This window comes from Lolium rigidum, chromosome 7 (assembly GCF_022539505.1).
Source record: "Lolium rigidum isolate FL_2022 chromosome 7, APGP_CSIRO_Lrig_0.1, whole genome shotgun sequence".
Taxonomy (NCBI): domain Eukaryota; kingdom Viridiplantae; phylum Streptophyta; class Magnoliopsida; order Poales; family Poaceae; genus Lolium; species Lolium rigidum.
The window spans coordinates 56,477,255-56,499,112 of NC_061514.1; the positions used below are offsets into that span (position 1 = coordinate 56,477,255).

At 45.2% G+C, this 21,858-nt stretch overlaps 2 protein-coding genes across 3 annotated transcripts; one reads left to right on the top strand and one right to left on the bottom strand.

Moving 5' to 3' along the window:
• The first annotated feature begins 1,002 nt into the window (after positions 1-1,002).
• LOC124673577 (putative glucose-6-phosphate 1-epimerase) lies at positions 1,003-6,498 on the top strand. The gene is made up of 9 exons (XM_047209626.1): positions 1,003-1,135; positions 2,774-2,848; positions 3,222-3,278; positions 3,368-3,528; positions 3,630-3,770; positions 4,541-4,643; positions 4,717-4,816; positions 4,916-5,155; positions 6,072-6,498. The coding sequence occupies exons 1-8, from the start codon at positions 1,004-1,006 to the stop codon at positions 5,125-5,127; spliced, it is 981 nt and encodes a 326-aa protein (XP_047065582.1). The 5' UTR covers position 1,003; the 3' UTR covers positions 5,128-5,155; positions 6,072-6,498.
• Positions 6,499-7,280: 782 nt separating this feature from the next.
• Positions 7,281-10,387, bottom strand: LOC124676340 (probable E3 ubiquitin-protein ligase RHG1A). 2 transcript variants are annotated; one of them, XM_047212420.1, is made up of 5 exons: positions 10,191-10,387; positions 7,993-8,788; positions 7,817-7,888; positions 7,589-7,735; positions 7,281-7,510 (listed from the first exon to the last, which is right to left on the bottom strand). In XM_047212420.1, the coding sequence occupies exons 2-5, from the start codon at positions 8,764-8,766 to the stop codon at positions 7,376-7,378; spliced, it is 1,128 nt and encodes a 375-aa protein (XP_047068376.1). In that variant the 5' UTR covers positions 8,767-8,788; positions 10,191-10,387; the 3' UTR covers positions 7,281-7,375. The 2 variants fall into 2 exon arrangements, with proteins under 2 accessions (XP_047068376.1, XP_047068375.1); XM_047212419.1 differs by having other exon boundaries at positions 7,993-8,778; positions 10,191-10,385.
• Positions 10,388-21,858: the final 11,471 nt, after the last annotated feature.

Consider the following 21,858-nt stretch of genomic DNA (forward strand, 5'->3'; position numbering starts at 1 on the left):
TTAAGTTATTGCCTCAGAAGATAGGAGCGGTCCTAGGTGTTTTTGGTCACATCTTGTCATGGTTCTCCAATTGTTGGTTACTCATCTACTCAGCTTGTAATTTAGGGCCTCTCTGTTTAACGCCTAACCATGCCACACTATTTGTTCCAAATGCGCCGGAAGCCGCAATTTTTGCGGTGAGCAAATTTCTCTACACACTTGTGGCAAAGACTTGGTGAGAAATATTGTGTGTGACACGTGAGCAGGGTGTAAAAATATCGTGGTGATCCACAAGTGAGGCAAAAACCCTAACAGTAGACTAAGAGGGTGTGGCATGCGTAATATGTGGCGTTGCAAGGTATGCCTTCAATCCAAACATGCATTTGATGTTGTGGCTTGTGCCAAGTATCTTCGCAAAAATATTATGCCCCTTTGTATTTGTAAATAAACCTCGATTTTTTTATCTTCCTTTTTATTTCTTAAATATCTACTACTACCTAGTTCCTACTCAATCAACACCAAACACGAGGCATCTATATACATGCGTCTACAACATGTTGCGTCGATTTAACAGGGACGGAGGGAGTGCATCATCGTTGCATATCCCCATTTCGATATAAGCTTATGCCCCGTAGTAACTTGGAATGACTAGATTCAACTTTAGTTTGCGATAGTGACCTAAAACATTCACAGACAAAACCTCAGTACAAATAGTTGACCATATGATGACATGGATGACACCGAGGCTTGACCGGACACGCCAGCAAAGCATATGTACATTGACGTGCCCAACGATAGGTCAGCTCAGCCCGGCTCGCTCGCTCCACCAGTAGCCAGACCAATTGGGTTGGGTCCTTCTTCCTCCTCGCCTCGGCTATAAGTACTCGCCGTCACACTTCGGATTCCTCTCTTCTCCACTCCACTGCCTCTCCCTCTCACTCGCCCTCTCGCCGCCCGCTAGGGAGCTCCAGGGGTGTGGTGGTGCTGGTTCTTTCGCCGTTTCGCGCGCGTGGTGGGATTGGGAATGGCCGGCGCGTCCTCGCCGCCCCCGACGCCCAAGTCGCCCAAGCTGCAGCCGCCGCTCCTGGAGCGCGCCAAGGGCCCCTCCGGCCTCGACAAGATCGTGCTCCGCGACCCGCGCGGCTTCTCCGCCGAGGTATACGCGCTTCTCGCCCCCTCCCCCCTTCCAAGTCGCCTTTTTTTTTCCAGAGCAACCGCCCCGAGTCGATTTGAGGCGCATTTCCCGCGGATCCGTTGCGAGTTTAGCCGACGGGCGCTCGTTTTCAGGGCGTCGGTTTCCAAATGAAGCGTTCAGGGTGCGCAAATTGTTATCTTTTTGGTGCAAAAGGACTGATTTTGTGCTCCGGTAGATGAACAAGCGATCCGCGCTGACAGCGATAGGGTTCACCCTTCACCGTCTGGCTAAGTGGAGCCCCTGTTTCTGCTGGAATCTAGCGGCGCTGTTCAATCGTTGAGGATCCGCGAGTTGGCTGGCTCCAGTGAGAAAAAAGCAGTGCGAATTTGGCTGAAATCAGATGTTGTTTTGGTGGTCATACATCACTGTAGCATCCACAGCTTTGGTAGCTGGAGTGGACTGTGAAATGTTTCTGGTGATAAGACTTTAGTCTGACGCAGGCAATTATCCTGCCCTGCGGACCTACCGGAAAAGAGACGCACCGACTATGCTACTGGAAAGCGAGAGGGACTACTAGGTTACCCCCTCACCTATCTCTCCACGACGGATAATCCCCGCTGTTCCCTTGCATTTGGTCCCGTATGCGTCTGATGGCCCTTTTAGGGGAGGTGCTATCGTCCTTGAGTTTTTTTATGGCAAGTAGTGGGAGGGAACCAAAGCACAGTGTGAGTTTCTGTTTTTAGTTCTGGCGTGTTAGGCCTGGTGAGCCACGTACTGAATTTAACTTGGATTGATGTGATCCTTTCGGTGCGTGTAGTTGTCAGCTAATGCCAGCTGCTTAGCATGACAGCGTCTCGCTGGACCGAGGCACCCAGCTATTGGAGGTGTTTGGACAGTTGGACCTGTGAACTTACCTGTGCTAAAGACAACTTTAGAATTTCAAGATGAACTTCAGTATGTGTTGTTTTGTTTACTAGGCGTGTATTATTGGAGTGGAGGGGCTAGTAGACAAAATCCACTAGTTTTATGTCAGTTGTTCAATTTCCTAACATGAAAATCTTATTTCCATGCTGTTTTTTTTGCGGCTAATTTTGCCAAAGTTGCAACTAATTTTGTTTATCTCAGTCTCGGAGGAGCACTTATATATAGCTTATTAAGAATTGTAAGATAGAAAAAAGGGTCAAATTTGACCTCATTAAAAGTAATTTGCCATCGTATGGCATTTCTAAGTAGTATATCCGTGCCAATTGCCAAGTGGTTAGGGAAACCTGCTTGTGGACTGTGGAATTATTGTTACAAAGACGATAGTGTCCTTTTTAGACGAATGAGTTGTACCAATGAGTAGGTGAGCATTTAGTGTTGCCCAGATGTTTAGGCCAATCCCTTTTTCTTCTCTCTTGTCATAGCTTGTCAGTCAAGGAGGTTCTGAACTTCTGTTTAGTGCCGTGCTTTGCATGTGACTAGGATTCAGATTACCCATTTTAAATTCTTGTGCATTATCGCATAACCTTTACTCCATTATATTTCCAAATCTCAAGCATTATCTACGCTGCAATCTACATATTTATGGCTGGACCCCCATGTTGAATTATTGCCAATTATCATCACCTTTTTAGACTTAGACCGGTCATGCTAATCAAATGTCCTTTCTTTTACTAGGTCCGTCTATATGGTGGGCAAGTAACCTCTTGGAAGAATGACCATGGGGATGAGTTGCTTTTTGTAAGCAGCAAGGTACATAACCATTCATGAGGTCAGGGATGACCTCATTAGCTAAGACATTAATTTGTTGCATCGATAAACTTTTATAACATGCATTGACACATCCTTGTCATCCTTGTCCCACTAATTAATTTTGTTGTTTGTCCCCATTTGACCAAGTGTCCTTTTGAGCATAGCCACAAACCACTCCCTCATTTTCGCCTGAACTGGCTATTTTATCCATTACAGATGTTTTATTTCTTTTACACCAAGGAAGTTTAACCCCATTAAATGAGAAATCTCCCACTATAATACATGCATATCTTGCTGAATTATGAATTTATGTGTGTTACTGCAGTGATTATAGCATCTCTGAATTGTGGTCTCAAAATACAATTCTTTTCAGGCCATTTTCAAGTCTCCAGGAGCAATTCATGGTGGCATACCCATTTGCTTTCCTCAAGTATGGAAACTTCATCTATGTTGACTTCTGTAAACACATTATAAACTTTTCGCCTGCTACAGTCATCTAAAAGAACCATATAAATGCAGTTTGGTACACATGGGAATATCGAGAAACATGGATTTGCAAGGAACAGGTTATGGTTAATTGATGATAATCCTCCACCTCTCCCAGTAAATACAGCTATTAAAACTTTTGCCGATCTCATTCTAAAGCCTTCTGAAGAAGATCTCAAGATTTGGCCTCACAGGTTCAAGTTCAACCATCCAGAGATCATGTTTTGTTCCTTTTCTTCATGATGCAAATATCTGGTTCTGGTCCTCACATGTCTTTGGACAACTATGGTTGCAGCTTTGAATATCGGTTAAGAGTTGCTCTTGGACCTAAAGGAGATTTGCTTCTCACTTCTCGAATAAGAAACACCAACGCTGATGGAAGACCTTTCTCATTTACATTTGCATATCACACATACTTCTCCGTGTCTGACATAAGGTACATGCAAGCTTTGCAATTCCCTTTTCCTCCATTCTCAAAAGTTTAAATCCCCGGATATTTTGACCTGGAACTTCTCCAAAGTTCAGAACTGGAAAACTGAAATTGTGTTTGTGTAAGGCAGTCCAGTGGTATATGAGTTTCCATTACTAGGCAACAGTGCACCACCAGCCCACCTTTCTCTACCAAGAGTCCAAGATCAGTAGTTTCGATTAAACAAAGGGAGCAATTGTAGACAAAATTCTTGTTAGAATTCTTTTTTTGTTGTTGTTACATTTGTATTGAACCAAGGCTGGTAGATGCAACTCCTTTATTGAGTATTGGGCGTGTTTAAATTTTTTGTAGAGTATCTTCAGGTGAAAGGGAAACTGAGAGTCTTAGAGTAGATGAAAGCGGTGTTAGTATATTTCGCCCTCATGATTAGATACTGGAAACAGTGAGGGTATGACCTATGAGGCTAGAGGAAAGCATGGTGTTAGGATATTCAGTCCTCATGCTTAGATAGTGGAAGCTGTGGAACTGGATTCTATGGTTTTCCTTCCATTACACATTGATGAAGTCTGTAACTTAAGTGTTACCTCAGTGCAACTGTGCAAGCACATTGGTGCACAGTTCCTGTTGTGAGTAAAAACAAAAGGTGATCTTAAATGCACATTTTGGTGAATAACATTGAGCATTTTTAATTTTAATTTCTGTAGCTTCACCTTTTCCAGTACTTGAGAGTTCAGAACTTTATTATTTGTGCTTACTGAAACTGTAAAATTCCTTAGCGAAGTGCGTATTGAAGGACTGGAGACATTGGACTACTTTGACAACCTTGACGGGAAGAAGCGATTCACAGAGCAGGGAGATGCTATTGTGTTTGAATCAGAGGTAAATAAAGCACTTACCTGTTACATTTGATATATGAGGCTTCAGTTGCTGACCTCTAAACTTTGATGTGAAGGTTGACAAAATATATCTGGACGCACCACCAAAAATTGCAATTATTGATCATGAGAAGAAAAGAACATTCGTCCTTAGGAAAGATGGGCTTCCAGATGCTGGTAAGCTAAATTGCTAGTGAATATTGTACATATCTGTGTTAATGTTTTGATTTTCCTGGTACTACACTCATCCTTCTGCTATGATTTTGCCCTCTGTAGTTGTATGGAATCCATGGGACAAGAGGTCAAAGACCATTCAAGATTTTGGTGATGAAGAATATAAGCAGATGTTGTGTGTGGAGCCTGCAGCTGTTGAGAAACCCATTACTTTGAAGCCTGGTGAAGAGTGGAAAGGGAGGTTGGAGCTCTCAGCTGTTCCTTCCAGTTACTATAGTGGTCAGTTAGATCCGGACAAGGTTCTTCATGGATGAAAATCCTCACTTGGGGCGTCACGTACAGGTAATGCTTTGCCTTTGTTTGGCAACTTTTTGGTTGGATAGTTGAACATTGAACTAGTTTTCCTACATCCTGCTGTAACTACAAGATCATATAGAGACAAGATAAGTTAACTTGAGACTTCTGCACTGTTTACAATTCAATTTGTCTGTGTTCTTGGAAGCGTTTAGGAATGTGGTTGTAATTGTAGAATAAAAAAACCAGTTGCATGTTTAGTTTTGACTTGAATACTGAAGCTAGGTCTTCGATCTTTCTTCTCCTTGCCTAACCCATGCTCCAAAAAAGGCATGGGGATTTTCAATGTTTGGGCGAGAGATCTACGACCTAAACTGTCGAAGTGCCTGTGCAATAAGGGGCGATCAGTTTTTCTATATGGAACATGACTATTAATTATACTGAGGAGCCAGGAAAATTGCTGCCACCAAAACGGATTACACTCTCTGGGAAAAGGTAGAGCCACATTGCGTGGTGATCATGCCCAAGACCAGAACCATACTTTGCCAGCTAATGCTGTCGGCAGTCTGTATTGGCTGTGAATCAGTCTGACAGACTGACATGTAGCCAATTGCATATGACCAAATATAACCCAACATGCTTATGAGTTGTGGTGAGAAATTCCAACACTTATCATCAATTGGTCCAATCTTGGTATATCCATACTTGATCAGATCACGCATTAAAAAAACGTATGGTTTGAGTAGAATAGGGAAAAAAATACTCACCAATGCCACATGCACAAACATGGAGGTATATAGAGGATGACGATGGGGAAAGTCATCGGAAATTTCACCTTGTGGTTGAAAAGTTCGAATACTCTGTGAAATGGAGATGTTACATCCATAATATATGAGTAGTTCTAGATAGGCATTTCAAATGTTATCACTTTCGATTTTAACTTGTGACTCATTGGTTTCCGCAGGGACACTTCATGACACTTATATTACCTTGTGCTTTGGCTGGCAAGGTGGACTTACAGGCCATCTTTCCTCATCTTCTCCACCTCTGCATATGCTTATTTCCTGGATATGTAGAAGGAGGCCAGCACCGAATAACAAAACTGCCCCAGTGGCTGTATCGTGTGATCTATCTTCAGTGAACTCAATCTAGTGTGCTCAGTCATGACGAAAAGAAGTGAATAATGGCATGCCATAGTTTCGTGCTGCTTCTTGGTTATGTGGATATTGGATGGTGTGTTATTCTGCATCGGGCTAGGATATGGATATCTACCAATTGTTTGCAGACTGTTGTCTGTAATTTTCTATCAAGATCTGTACATATTGTAGCGACTTTCGGAACTTGCTGGTGGTCACCTTAATAACAAAGGGATTCTACTATTTTGCTATCAATTTATTTACGCTTATCATAATGCTTTAGTACAAAGGAATGACGCCGTGGACATTGTGCAGGCATTTTTCTTCTTCTGTATTTTGAGCATAGACATGATGCGATTCTGGATGTAGGATTGGAGAAATATTTGGCAGTGTCCCAATTCTGGTGACCTGGGGTTCTTATGGAAAGACCAGCCATTGTCGTAGAGACGTAGACAAAGTAGAGATATTCCCCACCGGTTGCAACTGCTTCTGTGTTGTGTGGTCTTATCGTATCGCTCTTCAACCATGAAAGGAACTGTGAAGAAAGAAAAGTAAGAAAGGAACAAATGTGTCTCGCAAGTAGGGTTATCAGTATCGTTCCTGTCAACGTCTGTATTCGTATGGATGAGATTTGTGTACGTCTCCAACTACTTTGCATATTTGATTTCGAAGTTGATTAACCCGTGTGCGGAGGATAAGGTATAGCCTGTGGATGCACACGTCGACAATTATAGGTTGAAGGGAGCAGGGACATGCCGTCGACTAAGATCAGACCAGGGCGCGTACCATCTTAAAGAAGTGTCAGTTGGCAAATACCATACGGATACGATAACTAATTGTAACTACCGTTCAAACAAATATTATGATGACAAAAAAGTGACTATGTACAGCACAAATAAATATGCACTAAACAGCACTGACAAAAGAAACTACTACCACCTTTATTTCCCGTTTCTTTTTCTTTGTTCACTGAACCTTGTGAACTGAACAAGGAAACCAAGAAGTCTTGCAGGCCCAAACAAATGACTCGTTCTATAGAAGAGCAGAAGAGAAAAAAGAATGCAGATTTGTGTCTAGACATGAATGAAAATTCTTTTTACAGTGTGTGACTGAACAAGCACGCAGCTGCTAGCTAGTTGGTCTTGGCGGCGACTGATTTGCAGATGGGGCACCAGTTCTTCTGCCGGAGCCAATGTTGTATGCAGGCGATGTGGTAGAAGTGCATGCACGCCATCTTGCCCACCTCCTCGCCACCCGAGTACTCCTCCTGAAAATTCACACGGATCAGAGGCTTTTCGCTTCACGAGAATTTAGAGTGACAGTAAAATTCTGGCGATGAACTCACCTGGCATATGCTGCATTTTCTGTCACAATCTTGATGCGTCTCAGGGGCCGTGGCCATGTACAGGCTTCGCTTCAGGCACTTGTACAATGCGTCCTCTGAGAGCCCGGTATTCACCGTGCCGATTCGGTCACCCAACGCAAGCAGTTCCTGCAGAACAAAGTGTCAGCTGAGATGATCCAAGAACAGGCAAAACCTGATGCACGCCAAATGTACCAGTCATGAACCTACCTCGTAAGACATGCCGTCGATGTCCATCCTCATCGCCCGGTGCCGGTCGCTGCGCATGAAGAAGTTCTCGAGCTAAGAAAGCACAACGCAATTGCAATGTTTAGACACATTGTTCGTTCAATTCCCCAAGTCTTTTGGGATGATCACGATGCAGTGAGTGACAGAGTGGAGTTTACCTCCTCGCTGCCTTCGACGTCGAAGCGCCAGTATCCGCTGGAATCCTCAGCGCCGTCTACCAGAGACACTCTTTCCTGGAGACTGCTTCTGTACCTCGCCAAGAACCCGGAGAAGTACCCTTCGCCGGGCGCCGGGCGTTCCCTCAAGGCCGCCGGCTCAGGCCTCACCAAATCATCTGAATTCCTCCTGGCGCCACCACCACCACTACCGGCACTATTGTCCCTACGCACGCGGCCAGCACCACCGCCTACTGCATTTTCGCCTCCATCCCCTTTCCTCACCCGGGACGCGGCACGGTGCGACGGCCTCGTTACGGACGACCGGGCACCGCCACTGCTCGAAGAGGTGGCGCTGAATCCACCGGAGGACGACGAGGGGCTGCTCATCTCCCTGGCCAGCGACCGCTTCCTCGATGCGCTTACCCTGTCCTTGAGACGTGCCAGCAGGTCACGCCCGGCAACGGGAGCCGTCGCCTCCCTTGTGGCGCCGTTGTCGGTTTCGCTACAGGAGCTCGCTGCATTGCTGCTCCCCTGTGGAGGTTTCCTCAGAGGTTGCGATCTCCGAGGGGTCGGTGTTGCTGGTGTGTCTGCTGCTGCTGCCGCAGCCCTGTGCGTTGGCCGGCCTTTGTCGGCCGGATGCCGAGCACCCTTGCAGCCATTGCTTTGCGGGCGCCCGGGCTTTGGGCGCGAGCTGTCTTCTCTGAAGAGCAGGATCGAGCCCCCCTTGGTGAAGAGGAGGCCGCCCACCGTGCGTCTTCCCATGTGTTCATCCATGGTAGATGATCACTGAAAATGGTTGACAATACAGATTTGTATTTGTTAGAACAGAATTAAACCAGTCATGACATGATTCAACTGTTAACTGAGACAAGTCTGAACATATATAGGAGTGTCAAATTGACACAGGGTGTAGCAAATAATCAAATTGCAAAATAAAGTGTGGCGAACTGTCCAATACCCGGTTTCTGGGTTACTTGCAATTGCAACAGCACACAATGATACTGTCAAGTCTTAGTACAATGCAAGATGACATAAAAACAGTTGGTAGTACAGAAACGTTGCAAAGATTTAGCAGGCATGTGATGGCAATATGCCTAACTGAAAAACCGTACGGAATCAACATCAACGCCTAGTACAATAAAATACTCCGAGTATGCTCCTTCAGTTGGGTGTGGTGGTCCTCCATGTAGCTATACATAACCTTCGGAGTATAAATAGATACTACTATCATATAATAGAAATTTCTTAGTCAAACATTTACAAGAGAATATACTCCGATATTGGCTACGGTTCCGCATGGCATCGCTTCTTCTAAAATGCATCTTTTACCTGATTGATGCAACAACGCAGTTTTACCGGGATTGGTAAAATCTAGATTCCAGAACGCACCATGTATGATCATCATCGAACTGACCCTGAGCCATGTTATGTACAGCGCTATGTTTTTGCCCTTAATCATCTCCTCTTTTTTTTCCCTGAAAAGAAACTTATCCCTCATTCGTGGGGTCAAATCGCTATTACCCACCCTAGCACGGCACATCGTGGAGTACTGTATGCTGAACCGAAAGGCGTACTGGTTCCCCTGCTTCCGGAAATCGGAGGAAAGGGGGAGGCAGTTGACGCGTACGGGCTACATAAACGCCTCGTATCTGTTCCCTACCAGATTGATGACATGGTATCTACGTTTTCTAACTGAAAAAAGAGAAGCGGGGACGAGAAAACTGTTGGGTTCCTCCATGGCACCCAATCCAAGCAACCGGCCGGAACATGCAGGGAACAGATACCGGCCGTATGCCGGCGGGCAGATGGATTGGGCCACAGAGAGTCGGAAGCGAAGAAGCCGATCAAGAACTGCCATGGCGGCTCCGGCCATCCGTTTGCACAAGTGGCTTAATCGACGGCTCCATCAGTATTTGTTTTTTAGTACTAATCTCGCCGGGTTTACAAACGCGGGAGGAACAGCGTAATCGTAGAAATCCCGAAACGAAACGAAACGAAAAGAGACGAGACGAATCGCACGGGTGATCGATTTCATCTGCCCGGCTGAACTGATTGAAAATCGTACGAACACAGACCAGTTCAGACTTCAGAGAGGGGTGGACAAGAACAAACACCAAACAAAGGAAAACCTACGGAGATAGGGTGGCATGATCAAAGGTAAAACCTGAAGAGAAATCTATGGGATAAGAGGAACCAACCTTCCTTCTTTGTTCGCCTTCGCCTGCTCCGATGATATCCGTCCGATGAAACAGGCCGGGAAAGAGTCTAGTCTAGATTAAATCCCCCGGGAAAGAGAGAGAGCAGGGGTTGGAAGAAGCAGTGGAGTTGTTATATATAGATGCCGGGAAACCACAGACGACTCGCATAGAGCGACGGAGAGAGATAGAAGCTTAAACAGAAGGAAGGGGAACAGAGACCGGGGAGAAGAGGCAGCAGAGGAAGGCGGCCGTGGCGGGGGAGGAGAAGACCGGGGTGGTGGGATCGGATCGGATCTGGACCGTAGGATGTGGCGCGAGAGTAGGATCAGACGGAGCGATGGCCGGCGAGGGCCCCGCTCTAACGGAACGAGCCCCACCACTGATCTCGCCTGCCCGATTTATTTGGCGCCCGTACGTGCAGCCCCGTCGTGTACCTGCAGTCCTGCACCGCTGGAGGGGCCGACAGGTGGGCCCGTCGTGCTGCCTTCCTGCGCGATTTCCGTTAAGCGAGCCCAGCGTTTCCTGCATTGCTTTGGTGCTTTTAGTACGGTATATCTATATATATATATATATACCTAATAATAAAGGAGCTAAGGTTTCTGCCAAAAAATTTCGTCAACGTTTTTTTTGGACCATTTTACCCTCCCACCAAAATCCATAATACTGCAATTGCCATCCAATGCTAGCGTACCGGTTCGCTAATTTCAATCCCGTTCCTCTGTAGCTTCGGTAGGCACGCCATGTACCGGTTCGGGGCCTGTATTGGCTTCTATGTTGGGCTTCTTTGGTCAAAATATCATAGCCCTGCCTCACGCACGGAATTATGTGTCAACAATAGTCCCACATCGCTTGCATATACCGAATTCTACCGATTTATATACCTAAGTTTCCTGGGTTATAACAAGCTGATTTGGAATAACAAACATCTCCAAATATGAAGCCCACGCATTGAACGAGACCCGAATTAAGGAGTGGAATTTAAGAAGGAAGGACCCATCGAGAAAGGAATCTGATTGAGGAAGGAAATCAGAAAACATCTCCAAATATGGAGCCCGCGAAAGGATTTAGATTGAGAAAGGAAATCAAAAAGGAATTAGAGCGCCTCTACTTCATATACGCGGGATTACGGGTATAGCAGCAAGCTAATCAAACAAGAAATAGTAGTAGTAACCATTGATTGGTACTACGAAGGAAGGCAAGCGAGAGGGAGCACGCAACAGAATCCTTCCATGCTCCATGCTCAGATGGAAAGGGAAGGAACGGAAATCCAAAGCAAAATCAAAATCAAGCAGCCGGCCGGTCCGGCGAGAAGGTCGCGCGACTGTGTGTGCCACTACTTCTCTGTCGACCGCGCGGGGCGACGGCAGTTGCGGAGGCGCGGCTCTAATTGCTGCCTCGGATGGCCGGCCGCAGGGCTCCCAGATGCGACCGACCGGTGGAGGGGATTGGGAGCGAGCGGCTCCTGGCGGCGCTGGGAGGAGAGACGACCGAGGTAGGGTTAGTTTGTTGGGTTCTGTACGATTCGGGAGTCATCTTGGGCTGCTGGGTGCTGGGTAGGGGGCCTTCCTGGGGCGGCAAGTTTAGTGGGGGGCTTCTACCTTTTTTATTCTTAATTTTTTTAATTTTTCATTTTGAGAAAAAGATAGAAAGGTTTGGGGGTTTTAAAAGGTTTTAAACACTCGAGATTTTTTAAAATCTTGCTTACTTAATTTAAACTAAACAATTGAAAATATACAAATTATTTGAGAAAGATTTAATTTTAATCAGGTCCCAACCATGAACCATGGCCTAGGAAGCCCAACGTAAATAATTTGAGTGAATTTTTGAAACCTTAACTTTTTTTTTACATTAAACAGAACAATTCGTGAAAAATAGATTCATGCTCTAGCTCTTAATGTTAGGGTATTCTTATTAACCGACCAAACTTTAGTTAATGGATAATTTATTTTCATTGCCAATATGAATGAGGCAAAATAAAATACTCCCATAAAAACACAACATAGAATAGTTTGATGGAGCGTTTGAGTATTTGTTTCCCGATGCAACGCACGGGCACTTCTGCTAGTACACAAATAATTCTGCATATCTCTTTGTTAAGATTTTTTGTCTGAGACAATCCCGTGTTAAGATATGATTTTAAATTTTGGATCCGTTTAAAATCTCATTTATTAACCGTGTAGAGATTTGCCAAAAGCTTTTCAATTCTCGCACGCACGGGCGGAGGAGATTAATTTCTGTCTGCTGAAGGTGAATAAAGTGTGTTCCATGAAACTATATTTGGGACTAGGTGTGCATGCATGGTGTGGCCAACATGCTATGCAACCAAAAACACGTGGCACATAAGAGAAGTATATGCATGTACTACATGGATCACTTGATAAATTCAGCTTTGGGCCGGTGCTGGTGTGTCCCATGTTGGTAAAGCGGAAATTTGTTGACACAGTGTACATACTTTTTGTGGTGTTCATCAGTTCGATCGATTGGTTATTTATTTAGAACGACCCAACCTGCTGTGCTACCTACTTGGAGGAGGCTGTAAAGTGTTAAAGTGCCATATCCATCCATACTCAATTTTGAACATGGTGTACTAAATATGTTTTGGGCTTTCTTTTCCGTAATATAAGAGTGGAGAAGCTGACACTTTGTTGAATTATATCGTTTTTCTTTCGGAGTTCGACACTGCAATATACAAGAATAGGACTAGTCGGTTAATTTGGAGAGGCCTGTTGGAAACTATTTTGCTCATATCAATACAGGATACTACTTTATTGCGGCTTTAAATTAATAGAGAGCACTAGGCGTTCCTAAAAACCCATCTAGGTTTTCGTCTCCCTTGTCAGTGATGTCGATGGTCCGCTCTACCTTTGGTCGCCTTGGAGCCGTAGAGCTGTGACGGACCACTGCCCTCGCTGGCGGTAGGGTTCGCGTGTTTTGTTTTGTTTCCTTTAGTGTCTTCTTTGAGATGGTGAGGCGGCTACATCTTGAAGTTAAAATAAGGTCATCTTCGCCTTACTTTCACTCTGGTGGTGTGTATAGCACCAGCCAAGGGCACGTGGAGTTGTGCGACCTAGGAATCTCCCAGGACCCAGTTGGTTTTTGTGTTCGTTGGTGTGGTTTCAGGTCCAACTCTTTTAATCTACGAGTCTCATGTTTGATGACTGTTGCTGCTTTCTGCACACTGGTCCTTTGGAGTCTTAGCACGACGACTTCATATTTGTCTACTACAACAAGCTCTAATAGAACTCGTGACACACCTACAACTCGTGTTAGTGTCTGTAGTTTTTAAACATAAGGCTCGAGCAGAGCCCGGCTTTAAATTAATAAAGCCCCAACGGCAGAATTCATACATCATCCATAGCAACTAACAAGACCCGACAAGATGGAGGGATGCTCCACACAACCACACACACAGGTTACAAGACCTGGACAGCACAAGATACAAGGTAAACGACCAAGTTCCACCGATGACGAGGCGACGCCCCAACGCCAAAGCCTGCCACCAAGATACACCGGCCGCCACCAGACGCCGCTCGGCCCCAGAGTGGAGCACAAGACACTAGACACTATCTCTGATAGAAGCATGAAGAGCTCGGATCCTGCCAATCACCAGCTCCACCGCTTGACGGTCTCCGCTCCTAGCCGTAAGCTTCCAAGCCCGCAGGTAAACAGTCATTTTGTACGAGCCGTTAGCCGGGTTAGTAGGGAAACTACCCTCAATGGTGAATTTGTTTCTAACGTTCCAAAGAGACCAAAGAAGGGCAGCGCAAGCCAACCAAAGAACTCTCCTAGTCTGGCCAACTTGGGCGCGCATGTACCGAAAAATGTCGGCAAAGCACGAGGGGTTCCAAGAACAACCAAGAAGGTCTCTGACAGCACTCCACATGAAGCGCGCCAGTGGACATCTAAAGAAGATGTGGTTGTTATCCTCCACCTCCAAGCAAAGGGCGCAAGTACCATTGGATGGACCCTTGCGTCTCCTGATATTGTCATTGGAGGGGAGGCGGCGTTTCGAAAGTTGCCAGAGGAAGATGCGAACTTTGAGTGGCACCTTGATCTCCCACACTATCCCATAGTATTTGTGGGGAATGCCTTGGCATAAGCTCTTGTAAAGCGAACGCACGGAGAACTTCCCATTTGGTTCCAAGGACCACGAAATCCGGTCCTGAGGTTCCGACAGGTGGATGGTCTCCACCAGCCGGGCAACGTTGGCCAGCTCCACACGCTCCCCAAAGCCCAGCTCACGGCGGAACGTGAGCCTACACTGGTTACCCAGGAAGAGCGTGGCCACCGTGGCAAGGGGTTCCGACGCAATGGCGAAGAGACCCGGGAACAGGTCCTTGAGGGGGCCCTTCTCATGCCACCAGTCCACCCAGAATCTAGTAGCGCGACCATTGTGGATAACATGCCGGGCCCCCATGCCGAAGACATGCTTGATCTTTTGGATAGCGTTCCAAAATTGAGATCCGGGCCGGTGCTTATCGGCAAGGAGGTCCCTCTCCCCGAGATACTTGGCCCTAAGGATCTCCGCCCAGAGGCCTTGCTCCCCAGCGTACAGCCTCCAAATCCATTTGGCCATGAGGCAAATGTTCATCAGTCTCGTGTCCACAATACCTAGCCCCCCCAGGCATTTAGGCTTACACATTGCCGTCCATCTGACCCAATGGTATTTGCGTTTAGTCCCGTTCGCTTCCCAATAGAAACGGGACCTAGCCTTGTCAAACAGGCCATGCACTCCCTCCCCCAAGAGGCAGACCGCCATCGCGTGCAGTGGCAGGCTAGATAAGCAAGCATTGATGAGCGTCAGCCTTGCCGCCGAGGACATCAGCTTTCCCATCCAGGGATCTGCGCGCTTGGCCACTTTGTTAGTCAACGGACCCCAATCCGAGGCTAGGAGGGCACGGTCACTCACCGGTAAACCAAGGTAAGTAAAAGGGAAGGAGCCTCTTTTGCAGTTAAGCATGTTGGCAATCCTGGTCCCCTCGGTCTGTAGTTGCCGCTATATGATCTAAATAACTAGTATTATTTTTGTAGTTCTTCTTACTATTATGAATGATTATAGATTGGTGGACAATTTAGCAAAAATATCAATACGGCGTATGAGAACCAATAGCAGGATGACAACAACTGAGCTTTCACCGGGACGCACACATCATCCATACTATTACTAATATTTAAGTATTGACCCCGAGCACGTATGATCACGAACTTATCTGCAAAAGATATTCTAATTCTGATTGCAGAAGCGAGATAGAGATCGAATCTTCTACGAAAAATAATGGATAGTTAACCGGCAGTCGCAGGATTCTCCAGATGGAGCTAGAGGGAAAAGGATCAAGAGCTTTATCGTGTCACGTAGCCTGTGGCTCACGGCTCGCTCTGACTTGCACGGCACAAATTTGCTTGCAAATCGTTCTCATGTATATATACGGGTGTGGGTACGTACGTACGTGGCTTGCTTAGACGACTCCTTCAAGTACACAAACGTTTGCATCATCAGTAAATTTATGTGATACTGTAGAAAATAATTCTGAGTACACAATCAATAGTTCTTACTATTTCTGGAACAATTCGTCTAAATATAGAGTCAAAATGGTGAGTGACAATCACACTATTGCTCTCAAGATAATGAACTCAATATCACAAATTAATACTGCCAATAACGGGTCAATAGATTTATAAGAAAATGGTGTGGAAAAATAAAATAAAAAACAGGGGATACCTGTTTCAGCAAATCCGGGATGTGTACATGCATGATATAATGGCTATCCACTTCACTTTATCTTTTGTTTGGTGTGTGTAAGCTACTTACTTAAAGTAAAATATGGCGGGCGTGCATGTATGTGTATGGTCGGCTTGGAGTACATGGAGTTGCAGTGAACCGTGCCACTAGTAGCGTTAGTGCGATGATGATGTGGGTGCAGTGCAGGCCGGCCGGCTTCACAGAAGAAAGAACCGGCCGGAGGGAAAAGGAGCCGGCAGTTGACGTACGGGAGCTGCTGGACGGTACCCTAGTTTAACCCCTTTGCTTTTCCATGTTGATTTGATTTTGGAGCAGCCAATTGACATCCTAATACACAGGTAAGTAGACATGTGGAATCATGATAGTGGAGAAGATGTCGACGGATGACACACGCCGTATGCATGGATGCTCTGGGGTGGTCAAATGGCGACGGCGTGAAAGACAGTCGTCTGGACCGGAGCAAAGCACCATGTGTAGGAGATTCTTCTAGTTCAACCCTCAAGGCGGCTACATGAGTCAAAAAGAAAAAGTTGAGGAGCATGCCTTTTTTCTTAAGGGTGCGACTAATTCCCAGTGCATAAGAATTAACTTAATTCCCGTTCAAGTGATGTCATCGAATTTTAGTTGCAATATATATTGCAACTCACAATTAGAACGATTCACGAAGCAAAAAAAAAAATCATAGTTGCAACCCAACTTACAACTCATAAGTATATGAGTCACGATGCATATCTAATGGTGTAGGAGTTGACTAACAGCAAAATTAATTCTCGGCTAGCTGAAAACTAGAAAACCCGTTTTTGTAATTATTATCGCAAATGGTTCATGCTAGTTTTTGCGTGCGATAGATCCCTAAAAAATGAGGAAAATTTTGTTGCTTATATGTAGTTGATGCAATCGATATTATTGGCGTGTCAATGGCACACCACTCATAGACATTACTAGTGGCATGGATCCACCTTGCTAGTAACAATCATACTCGTGGCGTCTATTGGTGTGCCAATGTCAGCAGGCCACTGATAGATACTGGTGACGTGAGGGTGGCATGCCATTAGTAGTAGACACATTAGTGGAGATCCCATATTGCCACGCCACGATAAAATCTACTAGTGGTGTGTGTGTGCGCCACGCGCCACGAGTAACCTAAATATTACTGGCGTGTTGTAAATATACACACCACCCGCAAAGATGGCCAAATGGGCTGAGCCAACTTTTGTGGTAATTCAAGGATTGGCTGCTACTGATGACGATCTTTCAGATTGATGTACTAAGCATTGTAGTCTCTTATGTTATTGGAGTATAATGGTTTAGTTCGATAGTATTAGCACTATTGCTTTAGCGGGTCACTTTTCTATAACATATTAGGGTGCTATTGCTTTAGTAGAGCCATATTTTCTCAAATGCAGGCAGCCAAACCTAGGGTTACAATTTCAAAGGAATGCATTGCATGCAACAAAACAAGAGGGATATATCTCAATTGGCTATGTCCCCAGCTGTAGTGACCGCGCACACCACTGGATGTTGTAGTGTATAAGTCGTTGTCATAGCACTTACGGAACACCGTTCCATGAACATTACACCCAACGGACTGACAACAAAAACATCATGGGTCCAAAGGTGTCTGACTGTAGTATTTCATCTCAAAATATCTTCGTAAAGAATATCTACGGAACCTCCTTGGCACAATGAACTTGCTAAGTAAGAGCATCTCCAACAGACGCGCTATATAAATCGCCGATATGCAGCGCCGGAGCATGAAATCGTCCCTCCAGCAGGCGCTGCAATTTTTTTGGGCGGGCTAGTTTGTCCTATCCTAAGGGCTAAACTTTGGGCTCTGGCTGCAGCGCGCGGTATCGCTCGATGCACGCGCGAAGAAACCTTGCGCTGAAACTTCCCCCGCACCTTGCCGCCCCACCGCCCAATCCTCGCCTCCGCGCGGCCGCCAGCGCAATTCCAGAGATGGACGCGCCCTCCAGCACCCCACCGACCCTCCCTACTCCATTCCACCTGCCGCCGTCGCCTCCGTCGAGCCGCCACCCCATGCGCCAAACCCTAGCGGTGGCGCCGAGGCCGGCAACACAACCGCCGTGGCCCGAGCTCTCTTCGTCCCACCGCGCCCGACGCTGCACACAAGCGCCGCCGGGCAGGCTCTGATGTCTACGGGTGCTTCTATTCTTGTAGACAGTGTTGGGCCTCCAAGAGCAGAGGTTTGTAGAACAGCAGCAAGTTTCCCTTAAGTGGATCACCCAAGGTTTATCGAACTCAGGGAGGAAGAGGTCAAAGATATCCCTCTCATGCAACCCTGCAACCACAAAGCAAGTAGTCTCTTGTGTCCCCAACACACCTAATAGGTGCACTAGTTTGGCGAAGAGATAGTGAAATACAGGTGGTCTGAATAAGTATGAGCAGTTCGGGGTGGGCGTTCGGTCATGACCGAAAATTCGGTCTTTGTATTTCGGTCTATTTTGAATTCGGTCCTCTAGAAATAAAGACCGAAAATTACTTGTCAATTTTACTACCCGACAAATTTGGGTACCCGATAATTCGGGTTCGGTTTCGGTCATGACCGAACTTTGTGATAGTTGTTGTCAACACAAAACTTGGAGAGTATTTGGTGAAAGTTCTGGGGCAACAGTTCCGTAGTAACTTGATTTTTTTTCAATGCATGTATTCGTATCAGTTTGCAAGAACAAATATTAATAGTGGCATAATATAGCAGTTTGATCAACATTCATATTATCCGGTTCATACTTCATAGGTCACATATTTAAGAATTTTCAGCCAACAACAAAAGAATACAACCATACACATCAATAGTCACAAGCTCATAGTCACAGACTAACAAATGACAACATAAAGTATATTTTGGACAACAAAAGGTTAAGGCCAAACCTGTCCAATCAAGAATTGGGCCTCTCAAACATAAAATTCGGTCAGTTCGGTCTATTCGGTTATCACGAACAAAGTGACCGAATTGACCGGACTAAATTCGGTCTAAAAAATTTGCTACCCATATTTTGATCGGTCTTTTCGGTTTCGGTCTTTTCGGGTTCGGTCTCGGTCTTTTCGGGTTCGGTGTTCGGTCATCGGTTTTTATGCCCACCCCTATGAGCAGTAGTAACGGCGCCAGAAAAGTGCTTTGCTGCCCAGGACTGGCGTGTGGTTGATTGTGGTAATATTGCGGACAATACATATGCAGTGGAACAGTAAACAAGCAGCGATAGCAGTATTTAGGAGCAAGGCCTAGGGATCATACTTTCACTAGTGGACACTCTCATTGATCACATAACAGAATAAATAAATAGATGCTAGAGTCTACACTCTCTTGTTGGATGATGAACACCACTAACTGTGTAGGATTAGACGAACCCTCAATGCCGGAGTTAACAAGCTCCACAATATTCGATGTTCATATTTAAATAACCTTAGAGTGCATGACAGATCAACATAACCAAACCAAGTACTAACATAGCATGCACACTCGTCACCTTCACGCTACGAAAGGAGGCATAGATCACATCAATACCATCATAGCAATAGTTAACTTCATAATCTACAAGAGATCACAATCATAGCCTACGCCAAGTACTACACGATGCACACACTGTCACCATTACACCGTGCAGGAGGAATAAACTACTTTAATAACATCACTAGAGTAGCACATAGATGAATTGTGATACAAAACTCATATGAATCTCAATCATGTAAAGAAGCTCATGAGATTATTGTATTGAAGTACATAGGAGAGAGATTAACCACATAGCTACTGGTACAGCCCTTAGCCTCGATGGAGAACTACTCCCTCCTCATGGGAGACAGCAGCGTTGATGAAGATGGCGGTGGAGATGGCAGCGGTGTCGATGGAGAAGCCTTCCGGGGCACTTCCCCGTCCCGGCGGCGTGCCGGAACAGAGACTCCTGTCCCCCAGATCTTGGCTTCGCGATGGCGGCGGCTCTGGAAGGTTTCTCGTACCGTGGCTTTTTCGTATCGAAGATTTAGGTTAGGGACCTTTTTCTAGGCGAAGAGGCGGCGTCAGAAGGTCAACGAGGCGACGACACACTAGGGGGGCGCGGGCCCCCCCTTGGCCGCGCCAGGGTCATGTGTGGTGGGCCTGTGGCCCCCCTCTGGCCTCTCTCGGGTGTTCTGGATGCTTCCGGGGATTCTAAGATGCTGGGCGTTGATTTCGTCCGATTCCGAGAATATTTCCTTACTAGGATTTCTGAAACCAAAAACAGCAGAAAACAGTAACTGGCCCTTCGGCATCTCGTCAATAGGTTAGTTCCGGAAAACGCATAAAAACGATATAAAGTGTGCATAAAACATGTAGATATCATCAATAATGTGGCATGGAACATAAGAAATTATCGATACGTCTGGAGACGTATCAACATCCCCAAGCTTAGTTTCTGCTCGTCCCGAGCAGGTAAACGATAACAAAGATAATTTCTGGAGTGACATGCCATCATAACCTTGATCATACTATTGTAAGCATATGTAATGAATGCAGCGATCAAAGCAATGTAAATGACATGAGTAAACAAATGAATCATATAGCAAAGACTTTTCATGAATAGTACTTTCAAGACAAGCATCAATAAGTCTTGCATAAGAGTTAACTCATAAAGCAATAATTCAAAGTAAAGGTATGGAAGCAACACAAAGGAAGATGAAGTTTCAGCGGTTGCTTTCAACTTGTAACATGTATATCTCATGGATAGTTGTCAATGCAAAGTAATATAACAAGTGCAATATGCAAGTATGTAGGAATCAATGCACAGTTCACACAAGTGTTTGTTTCTTGAGATGGGAGAGAAATAGGTGAACTGACTCAACAATAAAAGTAAAAGAAAGGTCCTTCAAAGAGGAAAGCATCGATTGCTATATTTGTGCTAGAGTTTTGATTTTGAAAACAAGAAACAATTTTGTCAACGGTAGTAATAAAGCATATGTGTTATGTAAATTATATCTTACAAGTTGCAAGCCTCATGCATAGTATACTAATAGTGCCCGCACCTTGTCCTAATTAGCTCGGATTACCTGGATTATCATCGCAATGCACATGTTTTAACCAAGTGTCACAAAGGGGTACCTCTATGCCGCATGTACAAAGGTCTAAGGAGAAAGCTCGCATCGGATTTCTCGCTATTGATTATTCTCAACTTAGACATCCATACCGGGACAACATAGACAACAGATAATGGACTCCTCTTTTATGCATAAGCATTCAACAATTATTAATTTTCTCATATGAGATTGAGGATGTTTGTCCAAAACTGAAACTTCCACCATGGATCATTGCTTTAGTTAGCGGCCCAATGTTCTTCTCTAACATTATGCATGCTCTAACCATTCTAGCGGTAAATCTCCCTTACTTCAGACAAGACGGACATGCATAGCAACTCACATGATATTCAACAAAGAGTAGTTGATGGCGTCCCCAGAACATGGTTATCGCTCAACAAGCAACTTAATAAGAGATAAAGTGCATAAGTACATATTCAATACCACAATAGTTTTTAAGCTATTTGTCCCATGAGCTATATATTGTAAAGGTAAAGGATAGAAATTTTAAAGGTAGCACTCAAGCAATTTACTTTGGAATGGCGGAGAAATACCATGTAGTAGGTAGGTATGGTGGACACAAATGGCATAGTGGTTGGCTGAAGGATTTTGGATGCATGAGAAGTATTCCCTCTCGATACAAGGTTTAGGCTAGCAAGGCTATTTGAAACAAACACAAGTATGAACCGGTACAGCAAAACTCACATAAAAGACATATTGTAAACATTATAAGACTCTACACCGTCTTCCTTGTTGTTCAAACTCTTACTAGAAATTATCTAGACCTTAGAGAGACCAATTATACAAACCAAATTTTAGCATGCTCTATGTATTTCTTCATTAATAGGTGCAAAGTATATGATG

Coding starts and splice junctions, on each gene's coding strand:
- LOC124673577 (XM_047209626.1), top strand. CDS start 1,004: ATGGCCGGCGCGTCCTCGCCGCCCCCGACGCCCAAGTCGCCCAAGCTG. Junction 3,279..3,367: donor TACCCATTTGCTTTCCTCAA/GTATGGAAACTT, acceptor ATATAAATGCAG/TTTGGTACACATGGGAATAT. Junction 4,644..4,716: donor CTATTGTGTTTGAATCAGAG/GTAAATAAAGCA, acceptor TTTGATGTGAAG/GTTGACAAAATATATCTGGA.
- LOC124676340 (XM_047212420.1), bottom strand. CDS start 8,766: ATGGATGAACACATGGGAAGACGCACGGTGGGCGGCCTCCTCTTCACC. Junction 7,889..7,992: donor ACGTCGAAGGCAGCGAGGAG/GTAAACTCCACT, acceptor GTGCTTTCTTAG/CTCGAGAACTTCTTCATGCG. Junction 7,736..7,816: donor TCGACGGCATGTCTTACGAG/GTAGGTTCATGA, acceptor TTTGTTCTGCAG/GAACTGCTTGCGTTGGGTGA.